Below are 26,354 nucleotides of genomic sequence, written 5' to 3' on the forward strand. Positions count from 1 at the left end.
AAGGGCGGGAATAACCAAACCAGGAGCGCAGAGAGCGGCACGCAGGGGCCCAGGCCCGGGAGAGGCTCAGCTCACAGCCCCGCCCAGCCCCGCCAGCCCGCAAGGAGCGAGGGGCGCGGCGGGGAGTAGTCCGGCCGGCATGGCTGCGGCGCTCCGGACGCGGCTATAAGAGGCGCGCCGGGGAGAGCTGCGTTCCGCCGAGAGAGCAGGCTGGGAGCTGCCCGGCTGTGGCTGGGCCGGGCGCTGTACTATGGCAGAGGCTGCGAGCGTGGTGCCGAGGGTCTTGTATCTGAAAGAGCGGCTCGGCCAGACCCAGGATCCCCAAAAGGTACCGTCTTGCCCGCACCTGCCCAGGAAGGAGGCTGCAGTCAGCCTTGCGGGGGGTGCTCCCCTCTGTCCCCCTTTCTGGACGGCTGCTCCCCTCTGTCCCCCGCACACAAGCTACGGTGTCTTGGTAGCTCGCCCTCCGATGGGCGTCTGGGGTTTCCCTGACCTCCTTGTCTTCAGCTGATAACGCCTGGCTGCTTTTCATGCTTCATCCTGAGCACCTAGAGCAGGGCTACTCAACCGGGGGGCTGCTGCGGCCCCCGGTGAGGTTTGGGGTTCAACACATGGCCCGTGGGTGGGATCCTCTGAACACGGCCTCGCTCCAGAACAACAAGATCCCTATGGGAGAAACTCAAACATCCTCCAGAACAGTGTTTCTCAACCTTTATTTTATAAAGTACCCCTTTTAAAAAAAAAAAAGCCAACAAATCGTAAGTACCCCCAGTACCTACAGTTTTAAGCCACACACATTTTTTTGTCTACCATTGCAACACATTTGTTTAAACAATTTAGTTGTAGCCGGGTGGACGACGAAATATTTGGGTGTAAAAAGTACAAAAATAATAAAGCACTGTAAAACTTCAAACAAAAATTCAGTTTTCTCTAAATTTCAGTTGTGTTGATGTGCCCCCTCTCCCCGAGTTCTCTCGAGTACCCCTAAGTGTACTGGTACCATTGGTTGAGAAACCGTGCTCCAGAACAACAGGATCCCTGTGGGAGAGACTCAAATGTCCTTTTGATGTGTACAGCCAATCTAATAGACACCTATTAGGAGGTGCTAATAAATGGGCTTAAAAAGCAATAGGAATAAAATCTCAAGAATTTAGCATTTCTAATTATCTTTCTAAAGTACATTATAAAGACCTCTAGTTATCTGTAGTTTGACATTTACTTTAAGTGATCTTTTACCCACAATTACGTATTAAAGCTCATGCTGCTGCAGAAATCTGTGCTTATTCTCATGATTTTTACCTTTAATTTGTGTGTGCTGTCTCTAAGATATGCCATGATGAACTGGTATAACAAGGATGTTGATATGCCAGTTCTTTCCATCAGTGCTGCCTTATATGAGTAGCCCTGTTGAATTCAATGGGACTAGTCACATGCCCAGTAGGGATGTTAAATAGTGGTTAGTAAGTTAACTGCGTAGTTGATAAGGGGGTTTGCTGTGACTCTGCTTTTTAAATTTAATAAGAGTCGCCAGGCTTTCACCACATTTAAAGGCAGAGCTTTAGCTGTCTGGGACTGGGCACGAGATGATAATGCTCAATCCCAGCTTGTGCAAGGTCCCCTGCTGCGCTTCTGCCTCCCTGTGGAGAAGGTGCTGGGGGTAAACTGCTTTTAAACCGTCTCCCACCAGCGCGGACTCCTGCTCCCCACTTGCTGCCTCTGTGTCAGAGGCAGCAGTGAAGGAAGCAACTAGTTGAGTAGTGATAAGCTTAGGCTTATTGGGTAGTTGACTATTTGAGTCACTTACATCCCTAATGTCCAGTAGAACCTCAGAATAAAAAACATCTTTGGAATAAAGGTTGCTCATAACTCTGCAATGTTTGCAACTCTATTCAAAACATTATGGTTGTTCTGTCAAAAGTTTATAACTGAATATTGAGTTTAATACAGCCTTAAACATTTTTTATGCCGAAGAAAAACGCTGCCTTTAGCCCCCTTAATTTAAACAAATCAGGTACAGAATAGTTTCCTTACCTAATGAGTTTTTTTAAATCTTCCCCTTTATTTTTATTTTTTTTTTTATAGTGGTTTAACACAATACAATATTGCAGGCATTCTCCAACCTTATTGCACAGTGATCCCCTTCTGACAAAGTTACTACATTACCCTGGGAGGGGGCCAGAGAGAGGGGCCATAATCCAAGCTTCACTGCTCTAGGGAGGGTTAGAATTCGGGCTTCAGCCCTGTGTCCCATAAAGTCTAATGCTGGCCCTAGTGGCCCTATTAAAATGGTGTTGTGACCCACTTTGGGATCCTGACTCAATTTGAGAGCTGCTCCTGTACAGTAATTAGTCGTTTAACATGTATCTGCTTAACACATTTTCGCAATAGAACTTTTTTTGGGAAAGTTTTTAGACTAACACGACCGTCCCCAAAATAACACGAAAATAATCAAGTGGTGGACTACTTCGTGTGGCGGTATAAGTTGGTGAAAACAGTGGTAATACGCATGAGTGGATGAATACATGTGGTCACAGTGCTCTTTTGCTCACTCACGTGTTTGTCAGAGGCTGCGTCTAGACTGGCAAGTTTTTCCGCAAAAGCAGCTGCTTTTGTGCAAAAACTTGCCAGCTGTCTACACTGGCCGCTTGATTTTGCGCAAAAGCACTGATGTTCTACTGTCTGAAATCAGTGCTTCTTGCGCAAATGCTTTGACGTTCCCGTTCAGGCAAAAGCCCTTTTCCGGAAATGTTTTTGCGCAAGAGGGCCAGTGTAGACAGCTAAAAACTGTTTTGCGCAAAAATGCCCTGATGGCGAAAATGGCGATGGGGGCTTTCTTGCGCAAAACCGCGTCTAGATTGACACGGACTCTTTTCCGCAAAAATTGTTTTTACGGAAAAGCGTCCCTGCCAATCTATACGCCCTTTTCCGCAAGTGCTTTTAACGGAAAAACTCTTCCGTTAAAAGCATTTGCGGAAAATCATGCCGGTCTAGTCATAGCCTTTGTGTTTTAACAAACCGTGGTGACATGTGTTGCTATATATCTAATTGACATTGATGACCCAGCACCAACAAAAAATTGACTTTGCTGCTGCCACCACCTGAAATGCAACCCCCACCTTTTCTGTTATTTTTAATAGGATAATTGACCCTGTATAGCACTTTTTTGCTTAGCATGAACATTTTCAGAAATGCATCTATAGTGTTAAATGAAGAATTACTGTACTGTATTCATTCCTGCTGACTGCTGCAGCCTGATTGCGTACTTGTGGTTTCAGCTGAGGTGTGCAGTTGACTAGTCAGCTTGTAACTTTGAGGTTCTACTGGATAATATTACTCTAGGTCAGTGGTCCCAAACTATTTGAAGCTGCTGGGCGCCAGGGAGCGTGGCCATTCACCTGCCGGGCGCCAGAGGGTGGGGACACTTGTACACCTGGGGGCGGGGCCACGCATATGCCACCCCCCCATGAGCCATGTGCCGCGTGCCCGGGGGCCAGAGCGCCCAAGTCACCGCGTGCCCAGGGGCCAGAGCGCCCAAGTCGCCACGTGCCCGGGGGCTAGCTCCGGGACCTTGCATGCGCCATGTGCCCAGGACTGGGCCAGCCCAGAGCATTTGGCGGGTGCAAACAAATGCCCCCGTGGGCGCCATGGCACCCGCGGGCACAGTGTTGGGGACCGCTGCTCTAGGTTAGAAGTATTTGAAGAATCATTGATTAAGCTAAACACGATCTCTTAGATTAGTTTTGTTATTCCAAGTGGTGCTGCTAGTATGAGTGTTTTAGAAGCTAATTTGTAGTAAATTGGCCTTTGTTGTAATTTCTCTTCACTCACTTCATCCTGGAGCAGAACGAAGTTTTATCCTGTGCTTAGACATGCACTTGCTTATCAGGAAACGTTCTAAATTGGTAGTGGTGGTGGTGATTTATGATGAGAATGAAGAACAGGAAAGTGAGAAGATCATTAAAACTTGTGACTGATATAATAGAGTTATCTAAAGCAAGCCCATCTAAGTAGCACACAACGTTAGTTATGTCTGAAGGCATGGCACTGAGATTAGAAAACACGTTGAGCTTCTGGGGTGCAAAGTACTTTATATTAGTGATTTTAAGTGTGATATGAGCCTTTGTGTATTTGCTAATGCTATATAGCCAAGAAAGGCTACAGCTGTCAGCGTGAGAAAGTTACTGCATATTCCTGACATGCAGGAAGAACAAAGCTGCTCCTAAACTTGAAAAGGAATTCAGTAGCTTGTAGAATAGTGGTATTGTCCAGGAGCTAAAAAGTCAGAACTAGATGGGAAAAACCCAGAAGCAAACCTCAAACACAGATCATTCTGATATGAAGTGTCAGCATTTGAATTTAATCAGCAGCACTAAAGCAAATGAAGATGAAACCAGACCTGGAAGGGAAGATTAGCAGGATTCCACTGGCTGCTGTTTATCCTTTTACCAGCCACAATATCCTGACAACCAGGGTGTGGGCATCCAACATGGTGTTTAAAGGAAGCTGAGGGTATTTGTGCTTGTTGCATTACTGCAGCAGAGCTGTAGCTGTGCTGATGTAGAGCTTCAGTGTAAACATTACTTATGCCAGTAGGAGGGGTCTCCTGTAGGTAATCTATCTCCCCAACAGGCAGTAAAAAGCCCAACAATCAATGAAAAAAGTCTCCTGTTGACCGAGTGCTTTCTATACTGGGGGTTAAAGCAGCCTACTTGTGTGTTTCAAGGGTGTGGATTTTGGATGCAACTTCCCAGTGTAGACCAGCCCTCTGTAAGTGTAACTTTTAATCAGGCACCGTAATTGAAAGTTAAAAGCGTTGGTTGCGTGTTGTAAGGCATTAAAGTTCTCAGTTTCTGTCAAAGTTGTTGTACACAGAGAACAGCTATAATTTTTCAATAATAATCCATGGTTACTGAACTTAAAAACTTGGAATACATTTTATGGTTACATTTTTCTTTTTTTTTTTCCTCTCTCTCTCTCTCTCTCTCTCTCTCTCTCTCTCTCTCTCTATTTTAATTAAGGCACTTACATCTTCTATTTCAAATGTATTTGCTATTTGTGCTGGTTATGAGAGTCAAAATGGCACGTTGGTTGGTTGGTTTGTTTGTTTGAAGGACCTTCTAAGGTTTGAAATCTAGAAGCCTCTGTTAAATGGCTGAGCCTCAGTCAGGGGGAGGAGCTACCAGAGCTATATAAGCCTGTGAGTCAGTGACCAGGGAGCTTGAGAACAGGAGCAGCTAACAGCGAGTTTGGAGAGGGAGGTTAGAGGGCGCTAGTGACTTCTGACCTTCTTTAAAACATAACTCTTATAATAATCTATATTCCAGAGATTTAAAAAGAAGCCCAGTTCATACTTAAACTTATCCATAAGAAAAATGGAGACAGAAGCCCAGCAGCAGAGTGGGGGCTATCCTGTTTATTGCGTCAAGTGTTACATGTATGATTACCTGCCCTGTGGGCGGGTGGCGTATGTGTGCACCCGTTGCAAGGAGCTCCTGACCCTCAGAGACCGAGTTCGGGCTTTGGAGGCCAGGGTAGTTGAACTGGAGGAGGTAGAGAGATATGTTGATGAGACTTTCTGGGACACTGTAGTACTGTCCCACCTCCAGTCTGAGAGCCCCAATGCTCTTAAGGAGGATTAAAGTCTCAAGGAAACAGAGCATTCAATGGGAGCAGAGGGAAACCATCTCGTAGTTGGGACCCTCCTCCCAGAGGATATTGCGGTATCCTCTCGCACTGAGGATACCTCTGAGGGGGAGGGAATGCCAGTTGCTAGGAAGAGGCAGGTGTTAGTAGTAGGTGATTCGATCGTTAGAAACATAGATAGTTGGGTTTGTGATGACTGGGAGAACCGTATGGTCACTTGCCTGCCTGGTGCGAAGGTTGCGGATCTCTCGAGGCATCTAGATAGACTTATGTGTAGTGCTGGGGAGGAGCCGGTGGTCGTGGTACATGTAGGTACCAATGACATAGGGAAGGGTAGGAGAGATGTCCTGGAGGCCAAATTTAGTCCAGGACCTCTATGGTGGCATTCTCAGAAATGCTTCCAGTTCCACGCGCAGGGCCAGGTAGGCAGGCAGAGCTTCGGAGTCTCAATGCGTGGATGAGACAATGGTGTAGGGAAGAGGGGTTTGGATTTATTAGGAACTGGGGACACTTGTGGGAGAGGGGGAGCCTATACAGGAAGGATGAGCTCCACCTAAACCAGGGTGGAATCAGACTGCTGGCACCAAATGTTAAAAACGCCGTAGAGCAGTTTTTAAACTAAGAGATGGGGGGAAAGCTGATTGGTGCGGAGATGCATGTAAATTGGAGGGAGACTTCTCTTAGAGGAGAATCCGTTGATAGAGATTCTCTAAGCTATAGTCAGAAAGAGAGGAGGGGAGGACAAACCATGGGCCAGAGCAGACAAACAACCGCATATAAAGGAATCCAATGCATTGGGGAAGGGCAGACAAATAAGCAGTGGCAAATTTTTATAGTGCTTCTACACAAATGCTAGGCATCTGACTAATAAGATGGGTGAACTAGAGTACCTCGTCTTAAAGGAGGAGATTGACATACTAGGCATCACTGAAACCTGGTGGAATGAGGAAAATCTGTGGGACACAATCATACCGGGATATAAAATATATCAAAAGGATAGAGCAGGCCGGGTGGGTGGCGGAGTGGCACTGTATGTGAAAGATAATGTAGAATCAAATGAAATAAAAATATTAAATGAATCAACATGTTCCATAGAATCTCTATGGATAGTAATTCCATGCTCCAATAAGAAATTAGCAGTGGGCATATATTACTGACCACCTGACCAGGACAGCGATACTGACATTGAAATTCTGAGGGAGATTAGAGAGGCTACCAAAATAAAGAACTCTAATAATGGGGGATTTTAATTACCCCCATATTGACTGGATACATGTCACCTCAGGAAGAGAAGCAGAGATAAAATTTCTCAATGGCTTAAATAACTGCTTCTTAGAGCAGCTGGTGCAGGAACCCACAAGGGGAGAGGTAATTCTCGATTTAGTCCTGAGTGGAGCGCAGGATCAGGGCCAAGAGATAACTGTTACAGGACCGCTTGGGAATAGTGACCATAATATAATAACATTCAACATTCCTGTGGTGGGAAGAACACCTCAGCAGTCCAGCACCCTGGCATTTAATTTCAAAAAGGGGAATTAAACAAAAGTGAGGAGGTTAGTTAAACAGAAACTAAAAGGCACAATGACTAGAGCCAAATCCCTGCAAGCTGCATGGAAACTTTTGAAAGACACCATAATAGAGGCTCAACTTAAATGTATACCCCAAATTAAAAAAACATAGCAAGGGACCTAAGAGTCACCGTGGCTTAACCACCATGTAAAAGAAGCATTGAGGGACAAAAAGGTATCTTTTAAGAAGTAGAAGTCCAGTCCTAGTGAGATAAATAGAAAGGAACATAAACACTGTCAAATCAAATGTAAAAATGTAAGAAGAAAAGCAAAAAAAGATTTTGAGGAACAGCTAGCCAAAAACTCAAAGAAATAACAAAATGTTTTTAAGTACATAAGAAGCAGGAAACCTGCTTAAAAAACCTGTGGGTCCCCTAAATGATCGAGGTATAAAAGGAGCAATCAAGGATGATAAAGCCATTGCGGAGAAACTAAATGATTTCTTTGCTTCAGTCTTCACGGCTGAGGACGTTGGGGAGATTGCCAAATCTGCACCGTCCTTTGTGGGTGATGAATCTGAGGAACTGTCCCGGATTGAAGTGTCATTAGAGGAGGTTTTGGAACAAATAGAAAAACTTAATATTAACAAATCTCTGGGACTGGATGGCATTCATCCAAGGGTTCTAAAAGAACTCACATGGGAAATTGCTGAACTATTATCTGTGGTTTGTAACCTATCCTTTAAATCGGCTTCCGTACCTTATGACTGGAAGGTAGCCAACGTGACACCAATATTTAAAATGGGCTCTAGAGGCGATCCTGGCAATTAGACCGGTAAGTCTAACTTCAGTACTGGGCAAACTAGTCGAAACAATAGTAAAGAATAAAATTGTGAGGCACATAGAAGAACATAATTTGTTGGACAAACGTCAACATGGTTTCTGTAAAGGGAAATCATGTCTTACTAATCTATTAGAGTTCTTTGAAGGGGTTAACAAACATGCGGACAAGGGGGATCCAGTAGATTTAGTATACTTAGATTTTCAGAAAGCCTTTGACAAGGTCCCTCACCAAAGGCTCTTGTGTAAATTACATGGCCATGGGATAAGAGGGAAGGTCCTTTCTTGGATTGAGAACTGGTTAAAAGACAGGAAACAAAGGGTAGGAATAAATGGTAAATTTTCAGAATGGAGAGGGGTAACTAGTGTTGTCCCCTAAGGGTCAGTCCTGGGACCAATCTTTTTCAACTTATTCATAAATGATCTGGAGAAAGGGGTAAGCAGTGAGGTGGTAAAGTTTGCAGATGATACCAAATTGTTTAGGATAGTCAAGACAGAAGCAGACTGTGAGGGACTCCAAGAAGATCTCACCAAACTGAGTGGGCAACAAAATGGCAAATGAAATTTAATGTGGATAAGTGTAAAGTAATGCACATTGGGAAAAATAACCCCAACTATAGGTACAGTATGATGGGGGGCTAATTTGGCTACGACAAATCAGGAAAGAGATCTTGGAGTTATCGTGGATAGTTCTCTGAAAACTTCCACACAGTGTGCAGTGGTGGTCAAAAAGGGAAATAGGATGCTAGGAATTATTAAGAAAGGGATAGAAAATAAGACCCAGAATATCTTACTGCCCTTGTATAAAACTATGGTATGCCCACATCTTGAATACTGTGTACAGATGTGGTCTCCTCACCTCAAAAAAGATATTTTGGCCTTGTAAGGGGTTCAGAAAAGGGCAACTAAAATGATTAGGGGTTTGGAACGGTTCCCATATGAGGAGAGGTTAAAGCGACTGGGACTCTTCAGTTTAGAAAAGAGGAGACTGAGGGGGGATATGATAGAGGTATATAAAATCATGAGTGGTGTGGAGAGGGCGAATAAAGAGAAGTTATTTATTAATTCCCATAATAGAAGAACTAGAGGGCACCGAATGAAATTAATGGGTAGCAGGTTTAAAACTAATAAAAGAAAGTTCTTCTTCACACAGCGTGTAGTCAACCTGTGGAACTCCTTGCCAGAGGAGGCTGTGAAGGCTAGGACTATAACAGAGTTTAAAGAGAAGCTAGATAATTTCATGGAGGTTAGGTCCATAAAAGGCTATTAGCCAGGGGATAGAATTGGTGTCCTTGGCCTCTGTTTGTCAGAGGCCGGAGAAGGATGGCAGGAGACAAATCGCTTGATCAGTGTCTTTGGTCCACCCTCTCTGGGGCACCTGGTGCTGGCCACTGTTGGCAGACAGGCTACTGGGCTAGATGGACCTCTGGTCTGACCCAGAACGGCCGTTCTTCTGTTCTTATGTTGTTTTCCTATATTGAATAGTTTTTGTTGTTTCTGCAGGCTATATCCCCAGTGACACCTGCAACTGTGGCTTGCAGATTATACATCCACTTTCAACTCTGCAAATCCACTAACCTTCACTGGCATACGCTGGTGTGAGTGCAAGCTGTAGCTGGCCTGTGGAATATTTTTTTTAATTGGTAATGGAAGGGGGAATCATGTTTGACTTCCAGAGCCCTGCCTCAATTTCCAATGGTTGACATTTTAAAAACGTATGTATCTGTATAACTGGGTGGTAGCGGGAAATTTCACAACTTTGTCTAGAATCCATAAAGGGACTTGGGCATTGCATCGCTCAGTTTTGCAAGGTCTAGCTCTTAGTCATCTACAAAATCATTGAAACAACAATGTGGTCCATAAAGCCCAGTTAGACACCTGGGTACCTTATACAATGTATGGGGAGAGACAGGTGCCTTAGAATGTGATGCCAAAAAGCCATTGTGCTAGGCGGAGAGCCACTTAAGCATGGTGGGAGATACTGACGAGTGGTGTGTTCTATGTCCTGTCCCCCTCATGAAGTTAGACACCTGAATTCAGGCTTCGCATGGGTGCCTGACATGGCTTGTCCTTGAGCACTTAAGCTGCCTGACCCCAGTGATGTCTTGTGAAAATGAGTAAGACACCTGCCTCAAACCATATGAAAGGGGTGGGGGGTGAGGAGATGGGGAATTACTGCCTACTTTACCACTTATAACCCTGTAGTTAGAGCTCTTCCCCGGTATATAGTGGGGAAACCCAGGTTTAATTTCCTCCTCTGCTTAAGCTGGCACAGAGATTACCACCCTTTTTCCTATGGAGGAATCCCTAAAATAATTTTTCATATCCCGAGGAACCCTTACGTATGAAAACGTTTGCTTGGCCAGAAAAAGTTGACAGTGGGGAGCGCAATTCAATTACTGCTAAATTTTTTTCAAGAAAATTTATTTGTAAAGAGCTGTTTATATGTCAGCTTGCATTGTAAGAAAAAAAATTGGAGCTTTTTTCCTGTCTCTTCTTGTATTATCTAATCTCTTTTTCAAATTTCAAATACAGGCAGTCCCCGAGTTACGTGGATCCGACTTATGTCGGATCCGCACTTACGAACGGGGCTTTCTCGCCCCGGAGCTTGCAGGCAGTGGGACCGCCCAGAGCGCAGTGGTCCCGCCACCTCGACCTCCGGGGCGAGAAAAGCTGCTCCGGGTGCCCCTGGTCTGCTGGGGACCATCTCCAGCAGACCAGGGACACCTGGAGCAAAGCCGGGAGGGGGAGGGGTCCCGCGTCTCTGAGGCTTTGCCAGAGCAAAGCCTCAGAAGCGCGGCACCCCGCCGCTGCTGCGGCTTTGCTCCCCGTGTCCCTGGTCGGCTGGGGGTGTGTGCAGCTAGTGCCCCCTCCCCCCCAGCAGACCAGGGAGATGTGGAGCAAAGCCCCAGGCCTGTGGTAGAGCAGGTGGGGCGCTGCTGGTTGGTCCCGCAGCACCGCTCCTTGGTGCTACTGGACCAACCCGGCAGCACCCCAGCTGCTCTGCCCCAGGTGTCCTGATTCAGCTGCTGCTGATCAGTTTCAGCAGCGGCTGAATCAGGACACCTGGGGCAGAGCAGCTGGGGTGCTGCTGGGTTGGTCCAGTAGCGCCGAGGAGCGGCGGCGCTACTGGACCAACCCAGCAGCACCCCAGCTGCTCTGCCCCAGGCGTCCCCAAGTCAGCCGCTGCTGAAACTGACCAGTGGCTGACTACAGGAAGCCCCTGCCTGGAGCTTCCTGGAATCAGCCGCTGATCAGTTTCAGCAGCAGCTGACTTGGGGATGCCTGAGATTCTTAAGTTGAATCTGTATGCAAGTCAGAACTGGCGTCCAGATTCAGCCGCTGTTGAAACTGATCAGTTTCAGCAGCGGCTGAATCTGGACGCCAGTTCCGACTTACATACAGATTCAACTTAAGAACAAACCTACAGACCCTATCTTGTACATAACCCGGGGACTGCCTGTATCCTCCCCCTCCTGCCTCTCTCTTTCTCTTTCTCTTCTCCTCCCCCTCCTGCCTCTCACTCGTGGAGCCCAAATGGCTGCTTGCTCCTGCACGGCGGCCTGGCTGAGCAGCGCAGAAGTCAGCAGAGTGCCAGGGTGGGAGGCAAAGGGCGTGACAGATGCTCCAGGCCATGCTCAATGTTATTTATTCCATGATTTCTTGCAGAACCCCTGGTGATGGTCTGCAGAACCCCGGGGTTCTGCGGAACCCTGGTTGGGAAACACTGAGCTGGAGGAAGGTGGTGTGAATGGTAGTCTCCCTCACCTCTCTGGAGAGAGCTCTGAATATCTGACTAAAATGTACAAGATGGTCACCAATCCCCTTTTCTTGCTCTGGACAGATTTTGAAAGACTCAATCTGGCAGCCAGCCAGCCTCAAAACACACCTGCAGAGTTGAGCCCCATGAGTGAGATAGGAAGGCAAAGGCCTATCTTCTCCAATTTTATAGATAGGCATCCACATGCTTAGTGTGACAGTGTGCATGTCCAGACCAAAACTTAAGCCCGTGAAGAACTGCAAAAGGTTAGGCTCTGGGTAAGTTCAGGCACCTGAAGAATTAGTTAACACCTGAATAAGGGTTTTGTGGAGTGCATTTGTCCCTGAAATCCTCTTTATGCATAAGTACCTTTGTAGATCTGGGTTGTACTGTTTGAAAGGATTTGCTGTCAAATTTAAAATAATTTTAAACTAGTAAATGTACAGTGTTCTGAGAGGGGTGTGTGTGTGTGTGTGTGTTTGTGTGCTGACAAATAATGTATACTTGCTTCTTTAAAAGGGCTAATTTACTGATGTTGAAATTGTTGTGTATATTTTCCCTCCCAATTGATGTGAATGATGACTGGGAGTTTTGTATCTGCTCCCAAAAGAGTGCAGCAATCACAACAGACTTTGTTGGTTTTCAAAACCAACAACTTGGTTAAGAATGGTAAACAGCAATGCAGAATGAAAATATACAACACATTAAAAAGGGAATGCTGACAGCAATGGCTATAAACTAGCAGTCATTAAATGCAGGCAATTGCTGAGGGAAGCTAAATACATCAATAAAAATATGACCAGTAGAGTTAAAGGCATTTTTGAAATGAGGGGCAAAAGAAATTCTAGCCATGTTTTAATATTTTATTAGATAATAATGGTAAAATTGTCAATAATGATACAGAAGGAAAGTAGATGAGTTAAGCAGATATTTCTGTTTGGTATTGGGGAAGAAACTGGAAGACTGGTGCTGCTATAAAACAGGCTATTTCTTAATTATCTATTTTCTAGACATGAATAAAAAATAACGTTCAAGTGAAAGGATATTGTTTTTCTTTACACTCTAAATATTTTTTTAAAAGAATTCCTGTAGAATTCCTTTCAAATTTGGGGGTTTAGCTAAAAATGTAGTCAGGGCCTCTCATAAAATAGCGTAAAGATTTTCACTTTTACAACAAAAGAGTGGATGGAATAAATAAAATATTTATAGGAAAAATTGCATTAATCTCTGACTATAGTCCAATGAGCTAATTATGCTGAGATATTGGGCAAATCATACCAAAAGAGTGTTTTGGATTTCAGTTCATGCTTGTAGAGAGCTCTGAGACTGGCAGATGAAAAGTTTAAATGTATTTTTGTTATGCCTTGTGTACACTTATTTTGGCAAAGGGCATATGTTGATAGGCATTGGATCATGGTTACTTACGTAAAAATTTGATTTTAAGATGATAGCTGGGCTGTCATCTGAAAAATTTTATTACAGTTTTGTTTAATAAGATACATTTTTCTCCTTCTTTGATCATACCTGTATGAAAGTTAGATGGCTCCTAAATGAGACAGGAACAGTTGCATCTGTGTGTATTGCTGTCAGTGTTCAGACTTCACACTCTCTTGTATTGGGTTGTGAGGTCAGCCATTTTTATTGCCAGACTAGCTGCTGGCATTCACATTGCCCATTTATAGTACAAAGTAAACGGAGCTGTCTGTCCTCTGGTATTCCCATACATAGTGAATGATCTCACTGCAGACTCAGCCATCCCATGCTTTCTAGAGAACAGGAGGTGCTTTCCATAAAAAGTATTGTCAGGAAATCTGATTTATTCTTTCCATTTGTATTTTTCTAATACAATTGGTTGGTTCTTGTGTTACATGTTTCAAGAAAGCAAAACTGACATTGCAGCCTTGGTATAGTAACTTTTTTTTGGTACTTTTAAATCTCACCTACCAATATATTGTAATGTTATCAGAATTGCCTGCCATGTACATGCATTTATGGCATGTTGGCCTGCTAGTTTTTGAAGTTGTGTGTCTGATAGATTTGATGTTGACATTAACTATAAGACAATATGTATTCCCTGAAATCTTACTGCAGAGCTTAAGGATAAGTTAATTCATAAAGCTGAATTAATGTTCCAAAGTATGTTAGAAGTTGGATGATTTTAAGTTGTCTCTTCCTTTAATGTTCTTAGTGATCAAAACATCTAATTCAGCAATTTTACTCTGATGCTAGATTTGACTCTTAAAAAGTTTCTATGTCTGAGGATAATTCTAGTTTGTTTGGTGTCCAGTCCTTCTATATGGCTAAATATCTGAGTTATGTGCTCTTTAACTCTAAAAAGAAATAGTGATGTTATAAAATTCATGTTTATAAGCTGATCATAGATGTGTAAAATATTTTAGGTTTTAAAAAAATATATAGTTAAGTTAGTGTCTAGTAACTTTGACAGAAAACCTATGAACAAATTGTGCATCAGACTTTTCTGATGGATTTCTTAGGAAAGAGAGAAGTATCCTAAGTTTACCATTCAGCTCTATAACACTGTTTGATCTGTTTCTGCTAAGTGACTGGCAATAGGGATTAAGACTGGGGATGGAGAGTCTTCAGGGAAAATAGCACTTTTCTTTTGGAATGCAAACTACATTCCCACTTACTGAAATTAAAGAGCTCTTTATATCTGAGGCTGCTTCTACTGGCCCCTGGAAGACCTTATTTTTAATTGTTCTGTTTACTTTAATTAGAATTTGAGATTGTTTTGCAGCAATTGCAGAAGATTTAGAATCCTTTAAAATGATACTGAATCTTGACATCAAGTTACATTTTTAAAAATGTATAGGAGTTTCGGGTATTATGGTAGTCAGAGCCCACCTTCCAATTCATGTGGCTTTTCAAGCATACTTATTTAGTTTTTAAATGTTTTCTCCCTTGTTGTTGGGAAATAGGAAGACTGACAGTATAGGAGGCACAGAGAAACTAACAATGCACAAAATAGAATCAAAAGAGGGGGAAATGGACAATATTTTTCCTAGCCTCTTGTGTATAATAATTTTGGTTGTACAGTACTTGTAATAATTTTATGGGCTTTTAATCTACTCTTGCCGGCATTCTTTTAAATCTACTGTATTGCTAAAACAACAATTCCTGCACCACTTCCACCTGATACAGCGGGTTTAAGGAGTCACAACTGATCTAAAATTATAAATGCCAATCTATAGTTCATGTAGAACTGTATGCTACTCCCAATAAGTTCTGATCCTTACCTCATGATCTATGTACCTGTGCATGTTCCTAGCAAAATCCTCTTCTCTGTTGCATGTATAGATGGGCATGACTAAAACAGTTGCTCAAACACTCCCAAAATGTGGATGAGTTGAAAAGATCTGAAGCTTGTGCCTAGAGTCCATCATTCATTCTTTCTCTGTAAATATAATATAGTACGGTATGGGGAAAGAAGCCCTCAGGAAAGGAAAGGTGGGTGAGGTTGTTTTAAAAGCATTCTTATGGCTAGCTAAGTGAAACTAAGAATGCTGCTCTTGTGGGTGTGTTATCAAATTGTATGTTCTTTTTGCAAGTCTAAACAAAGGGTTTTTTTGGTGGTGGTTTGAGACCAGGAAGAAAAGCTCAGTTTTATAGTCCTGGGGAATTCTGCAACTTGTTTCACTTGAAGCATAGTAAAATTGCAGAAATCTCCCAGGTCTGTTATCTGAAAATCAAGGTGTGGGTTTTTTAAAATTCAGAACAGAGCTGATTCCTTTTGTGCATGTGAAAGAGAATAACAACATCTCTCCCTCTTGCTAAATAGTGCTACTGAATAAAAACCTGTAGCCTCATCTTCACCTCTGGCTGCATTGAATTGGAATTTAATGGGAGTTTGGTAATTTTGTGTTCCTCATTGAGGAAGGGTCCGTAATTTGCATATGGTGAGATCTAGTGAAAAACGTATTATAGGATCGACCTCTATAGCCTGAACTTCCTTAGTCTGGCAACCTCTGTGGTACATTATCTCCATGGGTGCTCTGTGGCTGGAGCACTCATGGGGAAAAGCCAGGCCTTGTTCTTAGCAACTCCTCCCTCTCCAGTCCTCCCAGAGCTTACTTGCAATGATCAAGCTCAGGGAGGGAGGGAGAGGAGCAGGTATGGGTATGGTCACGGGAAGAGACAGCAGTGCAGTCCTGCAGCTAACTGTGGAGGCTGGGAGTACAGACCAGCTGCGGAAGGGCTGAACTCAGGACTCTGCATCCACTCTGCCTCTTCCCCAGAGCACCCCCCTTGTCCCCACTTCGGACCCCGCTCACTCAGTCTTGCTCCATCTGCTGCTATTAGAGCAGAGCACTGCAGCCAGTGGCAGCAGGAGGAGGGAGTATGGGCGTTGACTGCCCCTGGTCTGGAAGATGTCCTTGTTAGGGACTGGTCAGGACTTAAGGGTGCTAGACGAGGGAGGTACATCCTGTATTCTGGCATATGACATACTCCGAATAAGTGACTGGGGAGCACCAAGTCAGGTGTGATGATGGAGTATACAAATAGTTTCTACAATAGGGTCTTTTTTACCTCATTTTTACAGCGATGCCATTTATTGGACTTCTGTGTACACCTTCTAAATTGGAGGATGTAGCAGAAATACCTCTATGGAGCAGCCCAGCTACGCTTGCCAAACTTTTCCTTTTGCTGGAAAGATTATTCAAGTGGGCAACAGAATAGAATTTGTAATAAAAAAGCCAGAATTACTAACACTCAGTCCAATGAAAGTTAATCAAGATCAAATATGCTACTCAAAGTGTATTAGAAATGTCAGAGAAATGCAAAACTAAAGAAGGAAGTGGAAGAGATATTTAATCTGTAATTCTCTTCCAAATTATCATATTCTTGGGAACACAGGCTTGGACTGTTTTTATTTTTCCTGAGCTAGTATGTGTACTTCTAACTTAATAAAAAAGTTGAAATTGCAAAGTATCAATTGAGAGGTTAGGGGAGGAATTCTTCATCTTCAAGTGTTACAAAAGGGTAAGAATAGTAGGATAATTATGAAATGTTATTTGTAGAGTGACATTATGTTTTCTTCCAGATTATCAAAGCACTTAAGGGACTGCAGGATTTGGATATTTCACTGGACATTCTAGTGGTAAGTAACAAACTGTCCTTAAAGCCTTCATCTATGAGCTGATCGATGGCATATTCAGTAGTTTGCAACCATAGAAGCCAAGAAAGTTCCTTCACTATGCAATTCTGAATCCTAATCCCAATTTTAAATATAAAAAGTTACATGGGTTTATGGAGTCTTCTTCCAAAGTCACCAAAAGGCTTGTTGCCATGTCTGGTAATTAAGGCAGCATGGCATATAGTGACACTATTGGGCTCTTGCACTGAACATCCAGAGAGCAGAATCCCATGCTGGCTGGGTTTTGCTCCAAGTGTAATGACCTTTGTGTAAATATGATGGACTAGGTTTTTCCTGCAGACACACTTCTATTTTGTATTTGTGTGCTGGTGCTTTGATTCTATACCAAGGTGAAACAAACATGAGCAATTTATATTTTAGATCAGTTATTACTCTTCCATTCCTCCAAGGTGCACACAATCCCTTTTTAACTGTGATTCTGCAGTTAAAACAAGCATCTTAGTAGTCATATGTTAATGATGCTCTTGGTTCTGCTAGTAGGAATGTTAAAATGTGGTTAATTTACTAATGGAGTAGCCAATAACATTTTTATCAAGTACTCAGTTGATAGAGGAAGGCAACCTGGCTCAGTCCCGGCTCGTACCACATTCAGGACGCCCCCTGCTGTGGTTCTGCAGTTTAAATGTAGTAAGCTGGTATAAGCCAAGAGGTGGCTTAAAATCCAGCTTCCAGTGTGCACTGGCTTCCAGGGAGCCAGCTGCTGCCCCATGCTGTAGGCTGTGTAGTACAAAGCTTGTACTGCAGAGCCTGCAGCACAACCAGCTCCCCAGGATTGGGGTTGAGAGCTGGCTCTCGGCACACACTGGCTGCTGGCCTTGCTACTGGCGAGCTGGCTGTGCTGTGAGTTCTGCAGTATAAACTTCATACTGCAAAGCTCACAGCATATAATTGCTAAGATTTTCATCAGTTACATGGTTAGCTATCAGAGGGGTAGCGGTGTGAGTCTAGATCTGCAAAAGCGACAAGGAAACTTGCCTCTGGAAATTTATACGTGCCTCTGGAAATTTCCACTACATGCATTTGACGAAGTGGGTCTTTGCCCACGAAAGCTTAAGCTCCAATACATCTTCGTGTATAAGGTGCCACAGGACTCCTTGTTGCTTATGGTCAACCAATTAACCATTTTTTAATATCCCTACTGGCTACCCAGAAGACAAAATACAGCTCCTCTAGAGCAATCCAGCCCTAGGCTCCCACCCAGACTAGGGATGTTAGAAATTGGTTATTTTAATAACTGTGTAACCACTAAAATTCTTAGTGGTTACATGGTTACTTGGTGCCCCTCAGTGAGGTGAGCCTGGCAGCCAATGTTCACCTGGTTCTATTCCTGGGGAGCCCCAGCCAACCCATGCTGCAGGTGACTCCTATGTGTGCTCTTCATTTAGAACTCAGACTAATGGGATGGGAGTGAGCCAGCCTGCTAGTCTGAGTTTTAAATGCAGAGCATGTGGAGGGTGTGGGAGATGGTGTTGCAGTTAACTGGTATCATAACTGCCAAGCAACTGATTATTGGTTAATTGGTTACGCAGGTAACTATTAACATCCCTAACCCAGACAGACAAGTTGAACATAAGGATTACTGAAAATCTTAGTCACTATGTATAAAGTTTTTACCAACTTAGAGATTGGGCACATTACCTATGAGGTCAGTGAATATTTCAAATCTTACCCAAATACACGCTTACTAGTCAGTTCCTACTAACTCATCTAATTTTTTTTTAAAGAAAAGAACTAGTATGAATAACATTCTCAAGTCCGTTTCAAAGCAGAGATGGTGAGCTTCTGAATTGTAAAGAGTTCTTCAAAATCAGTTCAATTGCTTATTGTCTAATAATGCTGTTGTTTCATGAGAAATAGCAGGGTAATTCAGAATAAAGCTAGAGACCTCATTCTTATGACTTAAACATTCCCTGCCAAAGTTCAAGCAGATGTGAAATGAACAAGTCAGGTCCCCAAAGTTCCTTCATTGCTGAAGCTGACAGCAGACATTCCTGGGATGGTGAATAGGTAATGTGCATGGTTACTTTTTGAAGACAAATCATATTTCTTTTGTATACAGAGGTAATTAGTTGCATTGAGCATGAGGCTCAATGAGTAACTGTCTTTGAATTTTATAGTAAGTTAAGACAATGGTATTATTATTACACTATACTTATCTATTGCTAATATTTCCTTTTGGTTTCTAAATCAGTAGACTATAGTAACAGAAAGGATGAATAGAAGTGGGTCATCTGCCAGCTAATAAAAACACATTGTGAAGTTTCTAACAGCTGTAGGTAAATACAGACAAATATAATTAGTATTTATTTGTAATTTACTATACACACTTGCATTTTAAAGGATTTACTCTACTTATATGAGTTTGATAAGTCTACAAGAAATGGCCTTTTTTTTAGCATTTTTGTAATTCCCTAGTATGTTCTTAAAGATTGTTCTTTAGATAGCTTAGCTTGCTAAGTTTAACGCTTTCCTGTTCGGTGTCACAAGGACCATTTTAGTGTTTGTGTAGGTGTTTAAAAAGAGAGCGAAATATAACCAAATATGAATAGATATGCTCTCCTGATGCAAATTCACTCCAATATTGTGGGCTCCCAACCATAAGCTCTTCAGGACAAGGACAATTTATGTGTTGCAAACACAGTGGTGAACTGGTATTTGGGCCTCAGTCATAGCACTATTGCAATATGAATAAGAAGTTCATTTTTTTGGCGGGGGGGGGGGTCTCAGTAAAATTGAGCAGTCTAGTATCTAAGGGTCAATGTACATGGGCAAAAAGGTATAGGTTTTTTGAGTTGGAATAGCTCAGTCAAATTAGTTCATTTCTAGTAAAACATCGTATTTTACACATCTTAATGCCTGTGTGGTTAAAGTTAGGCTACAGCACAACCAATTCAAGTGATCTTAAAGCTGCTAAATTCTGTCTACATGATTAAAATCTCATTTAATGCTCAAGCTGATTTAATCAAATTGAGAGGTGACTTTTGTGTCTATGTAAACAGGGTTCACATCTTCAACCTGAGTGAACTGCCAGAAGTATGCTCCTAAATGAAGAGTAACTTAATTTCTCATAAGTTTCATAAAACTAAAACATAGAAAGAAATGCACATTGCACATAGATAGTAGCTTGGGTTATAAATGTGTGGTTTTACTTCGGCTCCTTTGACATATTTGTTTCTCTTATAAAAATTGTTTTTATAATCTGATTGGTCAAAGGATTTTTCTAGCTATGACTTATTGCTGTGTGAATTGAATTAGCTAGAAGTCAAAGTATATTCATAATGTTAGTCACATGTTTCTATCCTTGCACTGTCTTCAATAGGAAACTGGAATAGGAAAAACAGTTAACAGTTTTAGGAAACATGCTACTGCTGGGAATATAGCTAAATCTCTGGTAAACCACTGGAAAAAACTTATTCCACCAGAAAATGAAAGGTAAGTAACAGTCTAATTTTTATTTTGAGATAAATTGTTCAGTATAATGTTTTCAGTTCAGACTGTTTTGATACCGTAAAATTAGCATGGTAAAGTTAAAACCGATAAGACAAGTCAATATTTTGGAAATAGAGTAGCTGGAATGAAAGACTAGTTTGTGACTCTTGTTTGGTAAAATATTGCCAAACATTCTGTTGGTCTTGTTGGTCAAATAATTATTTGATCAACTGTTAACAAACAGGCCAAGCCTCTGCCCCTGAATTAAGGCAGGACTAATAAATTGCTATCATCTAATTCTTCAAGGAAGTTGCATGTACAGGTCAGAAAGGAAGCTTGTGTGGGGGAAACTTAGTTAAATGACGTGCCTTTCTCCATGATTTCTTTTCTATTACCTTGCTGCTTCCGAGAGAGAGAGGAGGAATTTCACCCCTTTAAGCTTATTAACATTATATGAAATAGTCCTCAAGAAGAACCCCCAAAAAAAAAGTGTGTGTGTCTACAAGTTAATGTATCTCAAGGGTATCCCTGATTCTTATTGGTTCTGACTTCAGTGACATTTACTACAAACCTGTCTCCTGAGTACTGTGATGCTGTAATAGTTTCATGATTTACTTATAAAGGCTCCTACATAATTCTCCCTTTGCTTCCTGACTTTTGATTCTCACTTGTGTAAAGAGCAAATCATAATGGTCAAACTCGGTTAGATCAATGGTCCATTACCCCACTATCTATTAACAGTGGGAGTTGAGGCTGCAAAGGGAATGAAATAAAAAAAAGTTATTGAGTGATCCATCCCCTGTTGACCAGTCCCAGCATCTTGGAGTCAGGCTTTGGGAATTGGGGTTGAATTCCTGAACATCTTGACTAATAGGTTCATCAATGGCTATCTTCTGTAAACTTAGCTAATTATTTTTTGAATCCCGTTCGGCCTTCACAACATCTGGCAATGTGTCCCACAGGTTGCCTGTGTTGTTGGTTTAGTATTTCCTTTGGTTTGTTTTAAACCTGCTATATATGTATTCATTGGGTGACCCTGGGTTCTTGGGCCACTTATCCCTTCACATAACACTTGTTCACTTGCTGTACACCATTCATGATTTGTATAGATCTCTCTCATATTTCCTCCTTAGTCATTTCTTTTCCAAGCTGAAATTCCAAGACCATTTTTTAAAATTTTGTTTATATTAAAGCTGTTTTTCCCAAAGGCTCCCCAGTTCTTAATAAGCCTAAAGCCCTGCTCTTTACAATGATGTCTCATTCACTTATTGTGACCCTGAAGCTTTGTCTAACTGGCCCTGCACAGGGAACTAGAAGCATTTCAGAGGATGCAATCATGGAGGTCCTTGATCTTGATCTCTATCTAGCAGCCTAAATTTCTCCTCCAGGACTTCTCTTCTACCTTTTCCTGTGTTGTTGGTACCTACATATACCATGAGTACGAGCCACTCCCCAGAATTGTTCATATATCCAGCCCTACCAAAGTTACAGCTGTGAAAAATCTGTAACATCCGGCTATTGCAGGGAGATGGTACTGCCTTCAGACTTGAACAGCCAAAGATCAGTGGCTGCTGGCAGTTGTCACTTTTTGGGGGGAGAGGTAGAGCCAGCCTTACCTGTGGGTGACTGCCCAGGCCACTATGATCAGAGGGAGTGCAGTGTTCCACCCCAACATATAGATGCAACCAACCTAAGGCCCCTTTAGTCTCCCAAGCACTGGGGAGGGGCAGGGCTGAGGGCACGATGGTGCTACGTCAGACCTAGCTATAGTGGTGGCATGGCAGTTGACAGTGTGCTTCTCTGTACTGCTCTGCCTTCCCAAACCGCCAGCCTGGCCATGTCCACGCTCCACCCCCAGAGTGTCTACTGTAGGTATTCTGGGGGTGAAGTGTTGCTGCCCTCAGTGCCTGGCTTCCTTGTGTTCCTGGCCGGGGAGGCTGGAACCACCTCCTCCCCTCCCCTAGTGCTCTAGGAGCCGTGCTGTGTGCATGCTCCCCTTCCCTTTCTCCCTCTCCTCGATGCTTTGGGGAGCACTCAGCATGCTGCCCCGCCTCCTTCCCGGTGGGGGGGGGGGGCTCATCAGAGGGGTTGGGGCTGTAAGTGGGGCTGAGATCCTGTCTCTCCCAGCCCTAGCTGTACCAACTGCCCATGCTTCTCCTGATCATCACAAACCCAGCTATCTGTATTTCTTATATCTGCATTACTATTGCCTGTCTCTTCCTAATAACGAGCATCCCCTCCCCTGGAGAAATAGCCTCTGTGCAAGAGGATGCCTTGACATCATTTGGCAGGATCATGTCAGTTATGGGATCATTTCCCTCTACTCCAGTTTGATGTTCTTCCCTGAGACTTTCAGCCTCCTCAGCAGCACAAAGACTGTCAGATGGGGCATGGGACCACACTACTGTGTGTCCAAAAGTCTCATCTGTCTTTTAGCTCCTCCAGTTCAGCCACTCTGGTCTCAAGCCCTTACACTCTCTAAGCCTATGAGCTCTTTGGACTGAATTTACATGTAGGCAGGTGGCTCATAGGCAGGTAGACACATGCTCATTCAGTGCAATAAAGTGGAGATCTCCCATTCTGTGGCTGAACTTCTGCCTGCATTCTTTTTATTTTTGCAGCTTTTTTTGGTGGGAGGGGGGGGGGGGGGGAAGAGCTAGGTAGGATGTTGATTGACCTAAATTTAGACAATGGTGCACCTGGGTGTCTCACTCCTGCACAAAACTCCCATTTGCTGCTCTTGTTCAGTAGTGTCTTGTGGTACTTTAGGAGCTGCCTTTTTAAAGGCCTGTGTGCTACTCTTAGTAGCCCCATCCCATGGTAAGTGATTAATGATGCCTAAAGTGATTAGGGATGAAATCCTCATTAAGAAGGTCTCAGCCTTGCTGAATAGGCTACACAGTCTTCCTGCACTTCTCCTACTCGCAACACTATATACTATAGTCAAGCAGACATTAGACCACTCACCCGAAGGGTCATGTAGTTAGGTCTCCTTCACCTGGATAACACTCTTGTAAATTCCTGTTTGCTGGTCCTGTTCACTAGCTTCATGGAGTAGAGGTAATTTCCATCTCCTTGATACAGCCACTGCTGCCCCCATCAGGCCAGATATGTTCCTTTACAGCTCTATACCTGATATTTTTGAGACGGAGATGGGCTGGTGGCTTCAGTCTGAAGGTCCGAGTGGATCTGGGGTTAGATAGCTCAGGTAGGGTGGAGAAGGTACTCTGTTTGTTTTGCTACGGGAAAAATCCGAGTTAGATTATTAGTTGAACTAAAACAATTTTTTAAACTTAAATTTCTGTTTAAAAAAAAACCGCACCATTTAAGTACAAATCAACAGCCCAGAATCTGGGATGAATTTAGCATATAATGAAATAGGTAATAAATGTTTGGCTACTGTTCCCCTCTGGAAGGAAGTACACTGAGGAAATAATTGTGACTGGTATGCTCTCATTTTCTAGTGGCAGCTGGTCTGTCATAAAATGGTTTAGGGCGGCCACCTCAGACCCTGCGCTTTGGAGGGCCCTGCGGCAGCCCCCTCAACTGTCCCATGGACAGGTTCTGCAGGGCCCAGAGCAGCCTGAGGGATTACCAGGAGGCCTGACTCAGTGCAGCAGCAGAAGGGGTGCTCCCCTCTTCTCCCTCACTCCCCCACTCACCATGGCGGTGGGAGTCAGAGCAATCCAGCAGCCTGCTCCACTCCCTGCACATCTCCCCGTGATGAAGCAGAGGGCTGGGGGATGAAGCAGAGTAGGTTGCTGGGTCACTCCAGCTCCTGTCGCTGTGGTGAGTTTGGGGGGGGGGGGGTCACTCTGCTGTCACCCTGTGCCAGGCCCCCCCGAACTAGCTTGGCTTGTTGCTTGAGAAAGAGCGCTTAAGGTAAATGGGGAAGGGGTGAGAAGCAGGGTGGGAGTAGAGAAATGTTGTGATTAAGGGAAAGGGTGCATTGGGGGTAGAGTGGAAGCAGGGCCTGCTCAGGGGGTCTGCTCCAGGCCCTGCGCCACCCCAAGGAAAGCCTTAGCAGCCATTGGTTGGATCCATTCTGCTTCATTGGGGTCTGTGCTAATGTGGAAGAGTTACAGCAGCACTATAGGAGTTCTGGTACTTTTTGCAAAGCATGCTTTTAGGGGAGATCTGCTACTGTGGGGGTAAGCAGAGATGTTGTGTTCAGCCATTTGCTGAAAGCTACTGCTCCTGGAGTGTCAGCCTATAGGGGCTGAGCAATTGTGGGGTGCCTTTCGATAGGATTTACTGTAGCTGCTGGAATGGTAAGTGAAAGGACAAGAGAGAAAAGCCTGGTGTATCGAGGATACTTAATGGATTGAATGGAAAGTTTCCTATTAAACACCTGACCTGCTAGGCCCTAAAAAGAGTGGGTACTCCTTTCCAAACAACAGTGCAATTCTAAGCAGAAGTTAGACACAGTTCAGAAAGCTTTCATGCCACCCTGTCTCTGGTATTGCTTGCCCTGTTGATTGGAAAATAGGCACACAAATTTCTAAAGGTGCATTTACTATAACTCTAAAGGCAAATGTTGTTTTTTCCAACCTTGTATTTTTTTATAGGGTCACTTCTTTAGGACCGTTAAGTGGACTTTAAACTTGCACTGTCTATTGTCTGCTTCCAGGGACTTCATATAATGTTTCAAGTTCAACACTTGTGTTTGTGAAAATTCTACAGTGCAGAAAACCAAATTTATTCTGTTGCCCTTTTTTGACTTGAGCAGCTAACTAAAGTTTGGCCCTGGAGAGATTCCAGCTAGAAGTAGAAATTGATAGTCTGGTATTCTCTTGGCAATCTTTTTGTTTACATGCCTTTTAAATAAAGTCTTGTGTCTCTGAATGTAGAAGGACCCGAGAACAAAAGGAGCAGTATTTGCTGCTTATAGTCTGGTAGCACTTTAAAGACTAACAAAACATGTTGATGGTATCATGAGCTTTCGTGGGCACAGCCCACTTCAGATGATGGGAGTGTCCAGAACCAAGAATAAATAAGGGGGTTGGCGGTAGAGGACATTGGGTAGATAAGTTTCAAAGGTATAGCCAGTCTGTAACAGGAAAAACTTAAACAACCAATAGTCTATTAGCACCTTGAAGACTTAATAGTTAAGAGGCTAATAACCGTTAGTTTGCACTAGGAAAGTAAGAGTACTTAAACCAGATTCTACATTGACATCCAGACCATTGGCAACTTCATTGGTTGGTTGATAATGTGCGAGCCATCCGATATCACAAGTTAGACCATTTGCACGAGAGTTAAACTTGAGAATAAAGTGGAGTTCCAATCCTTCTCTGTGTATTTGGCTTGTGGAATTGGTCTGAAACAAAACAGCAACTTGTAGATCCCTTAATGAGTGTCCAAGGAGGCTAGTGTTCCCCAACAGGTTCTTGTGTGTTGCCTTTTCGGATATCTGATTTGTCCATTAATTCTTTCCCATCGGGACTGTCCAGTTTGTCCAATATACATTGCAGTGGGGAATTGCTGACATTTGATGGCATAGATAACACTACTGGATGTGTAGTTAAATGAACTTCTGATTTGGTGGCTGATGTAATTGGGTCCAATGATAAGGCTTTTATAGATGTGTGGGCAGAGTTAGCACTGGGGTTGATTGCAGGGGTTGGTTCCTGGATGCTTATGATGTAGCTGTGCAGCATGGTCACTGGAAATAATTTTTCAGGTTGGGGGGGGGGGGAGAGTTGTCTGTAAGCGAGAATAGGCCTTTTCCCCCAAAGCCTCTGAGAGTGAGGGGTCCTTTTTCAAGATAGGTTGTAGATTATGGATAATGCATTCAAGGGGTTTAAGTTGTGGACTGTAGGTAATGACAAATGGAATTGTTCTCTTTTGGGTCTGTCTTGAAGTAATTCCAGAAATGAACTTCGTACTTTTTTGGCTCTGTCAATCTGTTTTTTTTCACTTTACCAGGTAGGTATTTCAGTTTTAGGAATGCTCTATGTAGATCCTGTAAGTGTTTGTCTCTGTCTGTGGGATCGGAG

At 43.3% G+C, this 26,354-nt stretch overlaps 1 protein-coding gene across 2 annotated transcripts in view; it reads left to right on the top strand.

Annotated features, from left to right (window-relative positions):
• LOC102453875 (elongin-A-like) overlaps nt 1–26,354 on the top strand; it is a 41,375-nt gene continuing 15,021 nt past the window's right edge. Inside the window, exons 1-3 of one of the 2 annotated variants that reach the window (XR_003087053.2) lie at nt 1–328; nt 16,813–16,869; nt 20,246–20,358. Coding sequence is in view for 1 of the 2 variants with exons in the window: in XM_025178826.2 (XP_025034611.2) it covers nt 251–328; nt 16,813–16,869; nt 20,246–20,358 (248 nt within the window). In the remaining variant the exon portion in view is untranslated. The remainder of the gene's footprint in view (nt 329–16,812; nt 16,870–20,245; nt 20,359–26,354) is intronic. The other variant, XM_025178826.2, reaches the window with a different exon arrangement.

Source organism: Pelodiscus sinensis, chromosome 3, assembly GCF_049634645.1.
Source record: "Pelodiscus sinensis isolate JC-2024 chromosome 3, ASM4963464v1, whole genome shotgun sequence".
Taxonomy (NCBI): Eukaryota; Metazoa; Chordata; order Testudines; family Trionychidae; genus Pelodiscus; species Pelodiscus sinensis.